Raw genomic sequence first — 13,641 nt, 5'->3', positions numbered from 1 at the left:
CCATTATAATCATAAATTAATATTTCGAATATAAGAAGAAAAATAGATTTTATATTTCAACATAGAACCCAATTCTATTGTTGTTAACTATATTGAAGAGCGCGTGGATTGTTAAAAGTGGTAACGAGAATGCTCCACTGAAACTCTTGTTTCAAGGGCGCTAACCGCTAAAGTGAGCGTCGATAATAAGAAAAAAAGGAAAATCATTTTAGTTCTCAATTTGAAAAACTTATTGGAAAGAAATGTTTAAGTTAAATAATTTGCGATTTTCCTGTATTAACAGGGCTCTCTCCGTCACTTACTCCATACAATCGTAGTTCCAATTTCATTTGAATATTAAGCAACCAAAGTCCATGAAATTTTGCAGACATATTCTAGAAACTAATATCTGTGCCTGTGGTGTTTTAGATTTTTCTAAAAATATGTAGTCTCAAAATTACAGGAGCTCAAAGATTTGTATATGAATTTTTAAAACCGCGTAACTTTGAAACCGAATATTTTAACAGAAATCTGGAAAACCACAGGCATAGATATTAGTTTCTAGAATATGTCTGCAAAATTTCATGGACTTTGGTTGCTTAATATTCAAATGAAATTGGAACTACGTTTGTATGGAGCGAGTGACGGAGAGACCCCTCTTAATGATAATAAATTGATAGTTCTAGTTTTAAATGTATCTATTTAACTAAAATACTGAACTGACTTTTTAAAATGATTACAAAAAATGAAATTGACGCAAAGCAACGGCAAAACATCAATAATTTTCCGTTAAAGTATCTAAATACACTGATCTGCGCTATTTATTATAAGTAGGTACACTGGACCTGCGATTGCTTGAACCAGCTTTATTTCCATCATTTTGGCGCTGCACTGATAGCTGCAGTGAGCGTCATGTGAACCTACTCCGAATTCAATATAGTGCTAAGACATCTGTCCACAAAATCTTCATACGAAGACCATTTGACACAATAAGTGTCAATTTTAACCCAATGTTACGAATAAACACAAAAAATCACTGTCATTTTGTACCGTACAACTCTTCGAACGCATTTATATTGTATGTATTTATTATTTCAGTGCTAAATAAAACATGATTCATCCAAGAATCGCGCCTTATAGCATTATGAATCGAACAGGTTTCTACGACAGAAAGAAATTATTTAGTTTGAACAGTTCTTGGTTTATTACATGTAACTTTTAAAAGTAATAAAACCGATAGACACAATGTCGTTTATAACTAAAGTTTAGTAAAGTTACTGTCTCATCAATTACGTCTTCAAGAGCGGTGTACGAAGAAATGTTGTTTGCAACAATGTTTTCCAATTTTGTAAAAATATCGCTGGAACTAGTGCATAAAAGCTCTCTCTATAAAGTATAAAGAGATTAAATTGCCATCGATAAAAAGGATATGAAACAATTTTCATGAAAAATGGAAATGTAAATTATACAAGTAAGTGTGCGTTTTAATTTTAAGCTATAACATAGGACTCATCCAACGGTGTCATGATAATGATAAGAACAACTTAACGTTTTGTGTGTGTATGTGTGAGTGAAACCAAACAAGCGGGACAAGGACAACGCTGTACGTAAGCAAGATCGATGCTTCTTGCTCGCAAAACAAGAAGATGAGAACTTAAGTGTCGCCAGCGCGGCAATGCCAGTAGGTGCCATTACGTACCAATACGGCACGTGACATACGGCGACTATTTGGCAAGGGGCGTGAGTGTCCCTTCTTTACGTAGCGATAGTTAGTAATCTGTGGTATAACTTACCATGGTTCTCGTAGTACCCCTGATCTGCGAGCGCGCCGTGTACCAGATCAGCGTAGTGCAAAGCAGTTGCGCAGGCTGCTTCTAAAAGCCTTAGCCCTCCGCCTACCGTGCCTTCTTCAGCACCACCAATGGCTCGCCATACCATTCGCATGTGATACAAACTGCGCAAAAATACTCTTGTTAGAGTTCCATAGACCTCTCAAAGACGTCACTCGACGCTATATTACGGTCGCTATGTGACGATACCTCTTTTTTAGGAAACCGTAGCTTTGACACTTGGCCGAAGCACGTCGCTGCTGTCACACTATGTCTGTCTAAGCCATAAAAAATGCTGAACCGGTGCCTACTGATAGTGCCTAATAGCGGACACTACACCACATTACACTGTGGCGATGCATGTACCTACTAGCTCGAAGGCGTCAATGTAACAGAGCTGTAAATTCGCTCATAGACAGAGATGTGAAATTTTAGCTGGGCTTCTATTCAACAAAGTAGTAATTAGACGGTAAATTGAGAAGCTTACATTCTATCCCTCTTAACGGAGACTTGGTGTAACCTCATACTAATTTAAAACTTCAAAATAACCATGAAATTCTGTTAATGTTCAGTTTCCGAATAAGTTTCTTGCACGTGTAATCATGTCAGCCTATATACATCGATGCCTATATTACATTTCGTTTTGAACACATCCCTTGGGGCTATTTAAACCACTGTTTATTTGAAATTACCGTTGAGAGACTATACAACAAAATGAATTAGCAAATTATTATAGACAGTGATTGCGCCAGTTACGTTATGTTATTTTATGATATTGTGATAGTAGTGGACTGTAATATTAAAATCAAAAAAGTGACGCGGTGCTATAAAAAAGAGATAGGAATTTTCTGGAAGAAGGGAACAGCACTAACCTCTGGTCTGTCTATCTTCTGGACTGCTAACGGCGCCGTTGCCTCTTCCTCTCCGAATGCACGTCGCGGATCACTTCACTGATATTTTGGCACAATCATATAGAAATAAAAAGTCGGGAATACGTTAAAATTATTATTTTATGTTACGAGCACGACACATTGCTTCCTTGCTTTTTCGAAGTGTGTAAGTGGCGCCATCGTTGTAGCTTTTTTTCTAATTTTGTCCACTGAGGCAGCTCTGGCTTCTCGCCTTTTGGTCCTTCAGTGCTTTCAGGGTGTATGGAAAGTGGAATTTAGGAAGGCACCGCGTAATTTAATTAAATTTGTATTTATTTTTAACTGGCGCAACCATCCACCCCCCTTTAAAGGGTCACCTTTAACAAGAAGTAGAGCGAATAGGGCTCTATGAGGAACGCACATTGCGTATAAATTAGTCTAAGGGGACATGAAATATTATATCGAGTTAAGTTACATTAAGAATGTTAGTATTTAATATATATAGGATATGGTATAAAATTATAAGCTAATTTACTATCTAAACTTGAAGCTTTATATAATGCTTACTGCGTTGGAAGAGGGCATAATCGAACAACCGGACGGAGATAAGTTCTCCCAGAAATTTTCACGGTCGCTACGCGTATTATGCCATCTTTCGCGGGGTGCACTTTCTCCACTACTGCTAGAGGCCAAGCCAGGGGCGGTACGTTATCGTTTATGACTACAACGACAGTTCCTGGTGTGATTGGAGCGGAAGGAGTATTCCATTTTTGTCTAACCTGTAGACTATGTAGATACTCCATCCTCCAACGATTCCAAAAGGATTGGACCATTTTATCCATTAACGAGTGCCTGTCAAGTAAGTTCATTTTATCTGAATTGACATCAGGCGCAGGTAAGGAAAGCAGGGGCGCAGTATGTAGAAAGTGACTTGGCGTAAGAGCTGAAGGCTCCGCGGGATCAGAGCTGAGTACCGTCAGCGGACGCGAATTAAGTAGACATTCGACTTGTGTGAGTACAGTACACAGTTCCTCATAGGAAAGGAGCTGTTGTCCTATGACTCTAAACAAAATCGATTTTGTTACCTTTACCATACTCTCCCACGCACCCCCTTGGTGCGGGCTATTGGGACATATGAACTTCCAAGTTATGCGACTCTCGGCGCATTCTTGTTCTAACTTTGGATAATAATCATCTCTAAGAAACTTATATAGATCACGAAGGTACGAAGCAGCACCTTGGAAATTCGTACCTCGGTCGCTATAAAGCACCTGAATAGGCCCACGTCTCGAGAGAAATTTTTTAAATGCAGCAAGAAAGCTGGGAGTGTTAAGTGAGGTAGCGACCTCAATATGTGTAGATCTCGTAGTGAGACATGTAAATAGAACTATATATGCTTTTTCGCTGTGTACGCCACGGCGGCGTACCGGAACGTATGGTATAGGACCCGCATAATCACAGCCTGTGAAAGTAAAAGCCTTTAACGCGGGACGCGTACGGATATCAGGAAGATCCGCCATTAATGGATATGTCGGACGCGGCTTGGCGCGAAAGCAAGTATTACATTTGTGGACTCTCTGCCTTATAATTCGGCGTGCTGACAAAATCCAGAATTTCTGCCGAAGTAAAGCCATTAGAAGTTCTGGTCCAGCATGTAGATGTTTAATGTGGTAATAATCGATGATCATGTTTACCACATGGTCATTGCGAGGCAATACGACCGGGTGTATTTTTTCAAAGTCGAGTCCCGAATTGACAAGACGACCACCGACACGGATCAAACCATTATCGATAAATGGTCGCAGGCGATTAAACGCCGGCGAGCATGGTGCGTTATTTTGAATTTTAAAATATTCGTTAGCAAAATATTGATTTTGCAGAACGCGAAGCATCCTATTCTCTGCAAAATCTAAGTCTTCAGCAGTTATTGTTGTAGTACTACGACGTGGAAGTAACTTTAAACACCTATAAATATATACGATTATACGTAGAAGTTTACTCCACGAGGAAGTACGGAGGGCAAGCTCATATAAAGCGCATTGCCTTACAGACGTACACACAGGATGTGTCAGAATTTTTCGCTCGGGTAAGTCATCTATACATTGCCCATCAAGAGTCTTGAGCGGCCACTGAGACGGGTGCAGCGAGGCCCACGGCGGACCATGGAGCCACAGAGGGTCTGAGACAAGTTTCTCAGGAGTGACACCCCTGGATAAAATATCAGCTGAGTTCTCAGTGCCAGCGCAGTGATAAAAGTTATCAGGTGAGATATTCTCTGTTATTTTAACCACGCGATTCGCGACGAAAGTCTGCCATCTATGCGGAGAACTCTTGATCCAATACAAGGCGACTTTTGAGTCGAGAAATGCATACGAAGCTTTGATTGGGACGCGCTCAGCATAATTGTCATGTACAGTACGAAGCAATTTCGATAGTAAGACGCCACCTAGTAGCTCGAGACGCGCGATCGAATGTGGTTTTGTCGGCGAAACTTTACTTTTCGCGCAAACAAGACGCACAGTGTTGCCAGAAGGTGAACTCACGTGCAAATAAACTACAGCACCGTAAGCTTCGAGGCTAGCATCTGACAGTCCCAAAAGAGTTATTTCACAGCCTTCGGTCACGCCCACATGACGTGGTATGTGAAGTTTATTCAGGGCTGGTAGCTCATCGCAAAACTGTCTCCACATCTTAATGATGTGTGGTGGAGCTACAGTGTCCCAATCAAGGTTTAATTGCCAAAGCATTTTAATTAATATTTTGGCATACACGACTGTGGGAGCAACGAAGCCCATTATGTCCCACAGACGGGCAACAGTCGACAAGATGGAGCGCTTAGTGCATGTCACATCGTCGGGTACGGAAATTTTGAAATAAAACGAGTCATTTTCGGTAGACCAATGCAAACCAAGTATCTTATGGTGCACGGTTTTATCAAACTCCACTTCAGTAGGAAGTTTGTGCGAAGCTGGAATATGATTTAAAACTTCACGAGAATTGCTATTCCACTTGATTAAATCCCACTGTGCGCCTTTGAACAAGTCAATCATCTGTTGTGACGCAGTGACTGCTTCACGCTCGCAAGGAAGCGAGAAAGCAACGTCATCCATGTATAGCGCCGGTAGCACAATGCTACTCGCTAGCGGATATTTCGCGCCATCATCTTCGACGAGCTGTCGTACCGTGCGCAGTGCATGGTATGGACTCGAAGTGAGGCCAAAACAGACACGATTGAATTGATATAGCACGAGAGGGTCTTGTGGTCTAAAGCGATATAAGAAGCATTGATAGCGACGATCAGCTTCGCGCATAATTATTTGTAGAAATTGCTCGCGACAATCGGCTGTCATTGCTATCTCATGTAGACGAAAATTTAAAATTATTTTAAATAGATCACCCTGTAGGTTAGGGCCGGAATGTAGCAGATGGTTCAATGCCTGACCGGAGCTGGAAGGACATGAAGCATCTACGACCATTCTCAATTTCGTCGATTTGTCTTCCCTTAGGATTCCTGTATGGGGCATCACATAGATAGGAACAGGATCTTGAGAATCATACGAAGGCGCGGGAGATATATAATCTTTCGCGAGATAATTTTTTATGACGTCATCATACGCTGACCTCAATTTAGGTGAAGCTTCGAGCTTTCTTTCGAGGCAAGCGAAACGTTTTTTAGCTACGTCCATAGAATTCCCTAGCGAACATACATCCTCTTTAAATGGCAGGCCGACAACGTATCTGCCAGTGACGGGATCACGGATAGTAGTCGAAGTATAAAAGTCTTCGCATTCAGCATCGTCGGGATGTTGAACCGAAGCGGAAGGAAGCTCTTCGAGTTCCCAGAAACGCCTAACTATAGAGTCAATAGCGGGAGGCTCTTGAACGAAACAACATGTCAAGGCCGAGTATGTATTCACGGTAGATATCGTAGGCGCATTGCCCATGAGCACGAGACCTAAGACCGTGCGCAGTGCGACTGGCATCGACGAGTCGCGACGTGACGTATGGACGTCGTCGGGCAGAAGCAAATGCGGGAATAGGGAAGCTCCTATTAAAGCATCTATTTTATCAGGTACGCCGAAACTTTCGTCAGCAAACGGGATACCCTTAAGGTGTGATAGGACCGACGTATCTACCACAGCCGTAGGCAATTTATCTGTCACTTTGTCAACGACGAGTGGCGAAATATTGAAGCTAACGTCGTCATTGAAGCGAGAGTAAAATTTAAAATTAACTGAATTGGATTGAATAACCTTTTCTATTCCACCGAATCCTTTAACAATAGTAGGTTCTGTTTTTGACCATTGAAAGCCTAGACGCTCGCAACATTCTCGAGATATAAAATCTGCTTGAGAAGCGCTGTCTAATAAAACACGAATTATATGTCGCTTACCGTTGCTATCATAAACTGCAACTTGTGCTGTAGCTAATAGGACAGTAGATCGCTTATCTCCTACACGATTCGATATTTGACTACTGTACGAATGCGTAGCGCTTGTAGAAGCGCCTACGTCCGTAGCACTTGGAGCTACGTCGGTGCGTTCACTTGCTACGAGCGACGATTTGTTAGGTATAGGCGGTGACGATGACGTCACAGCTCCGTCTATGCTTGACGCGTGACTATTTTCTTCGCGACGTTGAAAGTGAAGTCTTTTATTATGCGATAATCCACAGGAACAATGAGGGGGGACCCCGCATTGACCTACTTTATGTAAGACAGACAAACAATTTACACAGGCATTTTTATCCTTAACGCACTTAAAACGTTCCTGAGGGGTTGATAATTTATTAAAATCGGCACATTTATATAAAAACGTATGCGATATATTTTTACATAGACATTTAGACGAGGTAGGCTTATCAACTGTGCTTACATAAGCCTGGTACTTCGGCGCACTGCCAGAAGACCCGTGGCTTGTCTGTTTTATATTTTTATTTTGACGTGTATCCGAAACGTTTGTTGTATTTTTATTAGTACGTTCGAATACCTTCGCGCGAGTCGTGATAAATTCCACAAAATCGTCGAAGCTAGGTATTTTCTTTCCGCACTTTGTTTCAAACGCACGTACTGTCTCAGTGTCTATCTTTTGTGTAGCTATATGCAATATAATGAGATCAGCCAAATTATCTAATTTTAAGTTTTTTAAAGCGCTCACTGCGCCAGCGAACTGGTCTATGAAAGATTCAAAGTTAGCTGCAGAGGGAATTTGAAAACCTTTATAACGAAATAATTCATGCAAATATGCGGAAGTTAACATTCGTTTATCATCGAAGCGATTGATAAGCGTCTGTAAAATTAACTGATAATTTTCAGCACACGGAGAAATTCCCGCGATCGCGCTTTTTGCCTTTCCCTTCAGCTTCGGTAATAGATAAAATAGCTTTTCGGCATCGGTGAGTAATGGATTATTATCTACTACTGACTTGAAGGTCGTATAGAACATCTGAAAGGATTTTATGTCACCATCGAAATCTAATATCGATATGGGAGCCAGCTTTGGCTTGGCCTTTAGAAGCGCGGGACTCACATTATAATTTGTTTCCGGTGTCGAATCGGAAGTTGACCATTTTGACAGAATCCGTTTGACCCTACTATACAAAGTCTCAAAAGCATACAGACAGTGATAATTAGGAGTTGCTTCAGGATTTAATTGCAATAAACGAGAATTACAATTGTCCACGATGGACTCGAATCTTTCGCGCAACGAATCAATCTGTGACGATTCATCGAGAAAATGTTCTCGTTTTTCGTCATTAGTATGAATGTCGTCATCACGAGACAATTCGAAGATATTTTGCATAATTCCAAATGTAGCTTCACGTTTAGCAAGTAAAATAGTCAATTTAGCATCTTGAATATCTTCACCCTCACTTGAATCTTCTTTCGATTTAGCATCAACTTTAGGCGGCATTTTTATAACGCGTAGGTAATTAATATGTAAACAAAATCACAAAATGTATAGGTAAATTATTAAAATACGAAAATAAACAAGCAAAGTCAGTTAATGCGTAGTTAACGTAATCGGCGAGCGAGCGCCGGAGCGCGCGCGATGATGCAGCCGTCCGCGCCGCCCGACCCGTGGCAATCTGATCGACACGCGTCTAGTTCAAACGAATCTCGATCTTATGCGATAGAACTTAAGAGTCAAGTAACTCGCAATAACTTTTTCAAGTTGTCGTAAAATAGACGGTAAGTATGAAGGTATTCAAGTTTTATTTTAATTGTTAATATTATACAAATAAGCTATGTATTTATCAAAATATACATAAATACACGTAAATAAACAGTATGCCTAACTGGGGAAATAGCTAGCTCAATGCTATAAGCTGTTTATGCCAGTATTTTAGGTAAAGAAGAAAGATGACGCAATTGCCACGTTTTTTCTTTTTAACTAAAATAGTAAAATACATATATTCTCAATGAATATTACATGTAAATATTATAAAATATCATTTATTAGAGCCTAAAAAGTATTCTAATAAACGAAATATGCTGAAATATTCCGGAGAAGTCACCACTTACATCCGGCCGAAGGTAACCACTTATATGATTGCGCCAGTTACGTTATGTTATTTTATGATATTGTGATAGTAGTGGACTGTAATATTAAAATCAAAAAAGTGACGCGGTGCTATAAAAAAGAGATAGGAATTTTCTGGAAGAAGGGAACAGCACTAACCTCTGGTCTGTCTATCTTCTGGACTGCTAACGGCGCCGTTGCCTCTTCCTCTCCGAATGCACGTCGCGGATCACTTCACTGATATTTTGGCACAATCATATAGAAATAAAAAGTCGGGAATACGTTAAAATTATTATTTTATGTTACGAGCACGACACATTGCTTCCTTGCTTTTTCGAAGTGTGTAAGTGGCGCCATCGTTGTAGCTTTTTTTCTAATTTTGTCCACTGAGGCAGCTCTGGCTTCTCGCCTTTTGGTCCTTCAGTGCTTTCAGGGTGTATGGAAAGTGGAATTTAGGAAGGCACCGCGTAATTTAATTAAATTTGTATTTATTTTTAACTGGCGCAACCAGACAGGTAGGTATAATTTTGTTAACTAAACGTTAAAATTATTTGTAAAAGCTTTTAAAAAGCTTTTAGGGCATTATAAAAGTTGGTTATCGCTCAAAATATCATTTGCTGTTTAGGTTTCTAAAATGTTACCTAAATAAGCAAAAACAAAAAGAAAGAGCTTTCTGAAATAATTGAAATATTGGAAATATTCAATTTAAATTATGTTGATTACTTGTTTTAAAATTTTGAAATTCAATTTAAAATGTAAACTTTTGATTAAAATATAAAGACATTTTGTCAATATATTTTTAGCTGTTGGTCCACCAAAACTGTGTAATTATTTTATGCTTGCCATTTTTAAAAAATAATATTTTTCTTTTTTCCTTTGTGCTATAATTAAGTAGTGACTAAGGGTATCATAGTCTAATTTTAAGCAATGCTTAATTTGCTTGCCATATCTCTGTAGTAGGGGAGCAACAAGCTACATTAACATTGATGACAATGGATATAAAATGGAAGTCGTAAAAGTTCTGAAAGATACCCGTAATGTTTGTTACGAGACCGTAATATTGACGAATTGTGTCATAAATCTGAAATACGGAACTTCCGCCTGTCGTCAATAACCACCAGATGAGTTTGTACTCGACAGCTACTTCTTTGCTACTATTTTCAAACTTACTAACTTTCAAATACCACTAAAAAACTGCTTAGTCAATTATGAAGTTTAAAAAATATATATCGAATGTCGTAAAATATCCATTTAAATAGCAATTTTGTCAAAATATTGTTAGAATAAATATATAAAGTGACGCGCGGCATTGACTTAACATTTCGTTATTCGTACCGTAAGTAGGTAGGTATAGGGCGTCCACACAAGTGACCATATTTTAAAAACAAAACAGACTTTAATAACTTTGTTGAATAAAACAAAAAATATCACAGGCACACAAAATGCGCATTAAAAAAAATTAACTTTTCCTGTATTGCCTGTTAAATTTTTATGGTAATTTAAAAATACACACACAAACACAAATATACTTACCATGCAGCAGTATCAACGGAAGAAGTGCTATGTTTTACAATATGTTCTCCCTCGACGGAGCGATCTAAAACAATCGTAAAAAGTTATAGGTGGTATCGTAACACCGGGCATGAAAAAACAAACAGCTTTTTAAAACCATGGCAGTAAATCCCATAATTGTAAATGTATAGCATTCAATGGATAAACCATATTTTTCCCATAAACATATTTTTACTATCGTACAAATCTTTACGCTCTAATCTAATTAAAACCCCTGTAAAATTATAACCTTACACCTAATAAAATACAATTCCTGTGAAATTCAGTCCAACCGCAACGCAAACATTCGGAAAGCATTCTCTTATTTGTCCCCGGACCAATAAAGGTGTTCGTGTTACGCCACCGTTTAGAATCCGATGCCTATCTAAATGGTGGCCCGAGTCGGGGTGTGAACCTTCGCCTTTCGCCTCACAACAATAATTATGCCCTTTCATTCTCGACGCATATTATTATTCACAGTCGCGCCCAAATTGAAGGTTTCTAGACAATATCAGTTTCCCCACCTTCATTAATTCTTGCCTACTGTTTTAATGTTTTTCTTCCATTTAGGAAAAAGAGGCCAAATACATTAGCAGCGGACATCGGAGACCTGGGGCGACATCACGAAATAAGGCCCCCGTTCAGAGAACGACGAGAATATAGCAGATTAAATATATTTATTCTGCGGGGATTTGTTCTCCAGTAACAATAATTAAACATTGAAATATAAGCGCGAACGAACCGAACACAAAAAATCCTTAAAATTACAGAATCAAATATTACATATATATACAAATATTCTATTTGTATATTTTTCACTCTTAATTCTATACGGGGCCTAAGCTTAATCTAAATTACTGATTATGTTTGAGATTTTACTACAGGAACTCTCAAATTTTACAGGAGAGAGTTCGCCACTGAAACACGTATTTGAACTCTGTCTTCTTACAGTTTGCGTTGCGGGAATTATCAACTTTGTGTTAATATACTCACCCAATTCTACCGCCGCTCGCACCCGTTGTAAGGCCATGGTTTTGGTTACAGCAAGCCATCGGTCAATCAGTGGTTCAAACCATCTGTCAAAGTAGATTAATCAATTACAATTAGCCACACTCCTCAACATTAGAGGAACTTTTCTACCTATTACGGTTCACGAGATACAATCTGCTGACAGCTGTCAGGTACATATGTGGCGGAGTAATCACGTAACAAACATACAAAAAACATACAGTCGAATCGAGAACCTCGTTCCTTTTTTAAATTGGTTAAAAAGCGACATCATCATTGATGCTTAAAAAAGTTAAAGGCTGACGACTACAATGCACATGAAATGCAATCACTTTAATGGCTACGGCATGTTACGGTCGTGGGTTACGGTGAATGCGACTTATCAGATGAGGCATGGATTGGACGGACCATTGCAGCCTTACAGCCATTTCACGGTTTTACGGCTAATCGAGTGTCGATCTTTCAGACTTTATCTCTTTATGTGTTTACTGTTGTGTAGAATCTATAGGTAATATAGTCAGACTCGCGCACTGAGGGTTCCGTACGTGTTTTTTCGAACATTTTGCACGATAAGTCAAAAAGTATTATATATAAAAATAAATAAAAATCTGTTTTAGAATGTACAAGTAAATCCCTTTCATATGATACCCCATTTGGTATAGTTGTCTTAGTTTGAAAATTAAAACACATTTTAATTTTTTTTTAATTATGTAACCACAAATTCGCGGTTTTCAGATTTATTTCTGTACTTGTGCTATAAGACCTACAAAGCTACCAAATTTCATGATTCTAGGTCAACGGGAAGTACTCTATAAGTTTTCTTGACAGACACGACGGACGGACGGACGGACGGACAGACAGACAGACAACAAAGTGATCCTATAAGGGTTCCATTTTTCCTTTTGAGGAACGGAACCCTAAATATGGGTACCATGGGTACTTTATGAATGTCAGTAATTGTTGAATTTGTAAGATGATGTAATAGTGATAATTAAAAGCTCCGAGTGTAGCAAACGCGCCCTGTTCGGAGAAGAAGATTGCTTCTTGAAGAAGTGTTTCCATCAAATTCAAACATCTTTATTTCACATATCTACACCTAAATAAATATAATTAATCAAGACTCTACTGTAATAAAACTACTACAGTAATAACTGTAAATGGAAGATTTCTGTATATTGTAAAAGCATTATTATGGATATGAAGCTCAAAACAGTAATTGACTGTCTGTCTGCCTGTCTGTCCGTCCATCACACACAGTCCATAATTTTGCATACTTCTTATGCGTTTTCGTACCTTTTCTCAACTATTACGAAAAAGATTACTTACTACTTGTTTTTATTAACACAGTTTCGAATAAATTCGGATTTTATCGCCCAATACAGGCCAACATATCTTAATAATCTTTTATTCCACAAATCGCACTTAAAAGTAAGCTTTCTTTTAGAGAAACATCATGAATTGGTCGCAAATGTAGGTACGTGAAACGAATGGTAAACCAGGCTCTCAGTTAATAGAGGCTTTTTGTTCTTTTTAGGGTACAAAAAAGATTTTAAAGTCTACGGGAAATAAGGTTTATTTTAATTTGAATAGATACCTAGCCTGTTATACTAATGTTAACAAGTGTAAATTAAAAATTTATAACACCCCCGACAAGTGAAGGTTACAGTAACTAGAAAAGAGCTGATAACTTTCAAACGGGTGAACCGATTTTCTTGGATTATAGCTAAGAACACTCTCGATCAAGCTTCCTTTCAAATAAAAAAAAACTAAATTAAAATCGCTTCATTAGTTTAGGAGCTACGATGCGAAACTTATAACACCCCTCTTTTTGGGTCGGGGGTTAAAAATAGTAAGTAGGCTTGCATACGATATGTGTGTTAGTCT

At 38.7% G+C, this 13,641-nt stretch overlaps 1 protein-coding gene across 3 annotated transcripts in view; it reads right to left on the bottom strand.

Moving 5' to 3' along the window:
- LOC123867944 (BAI1-associated protein 3) overlaps positions 1-13,641 on the bottom strand; it is an 88,815-nt gene that overhangs the window by 11,563 nt on the left and 63,611 nt on the right. For all 3 annotated transcript variants that reach the window (XM_045910269.1, XM_045910270.1, XM_045910271.1), the window contains 3 exons: positions 11,743-11,825; positions 10,732-10,795; positions 1,773-1,933 (listed from right to left, as the gene is read on the bottom strand). In XM_045910269.1, the coding sequence (XP_045766225.1) occupies positions 1,773-1,933; positions 10,732-10,795; positions 11,743-11,825 (308 nt within the window). The remainder of the gene's footprint in view (positions 1-1,772; positions 1,934-10,731; positions 10,796-11,742; positions 11,826-13,641) is intronic.

This window comes from Maniola jurtina, chromosome 9, assembly GCF_905333055.1.
Source record: "Maniola jurtina chromosome 9, ilManJurt1.1, whole genome shotgun sequence".
Taxonomy (NCBI): Eukaryota; Metazoa; Arthropoda; class Insecta; order Lepidoptera; family Nymphalidae; genus Maniola; species Maniola jurtina.
This window is presented reverse-complemented; position numbering and strand designations above follow the sequence as displayed.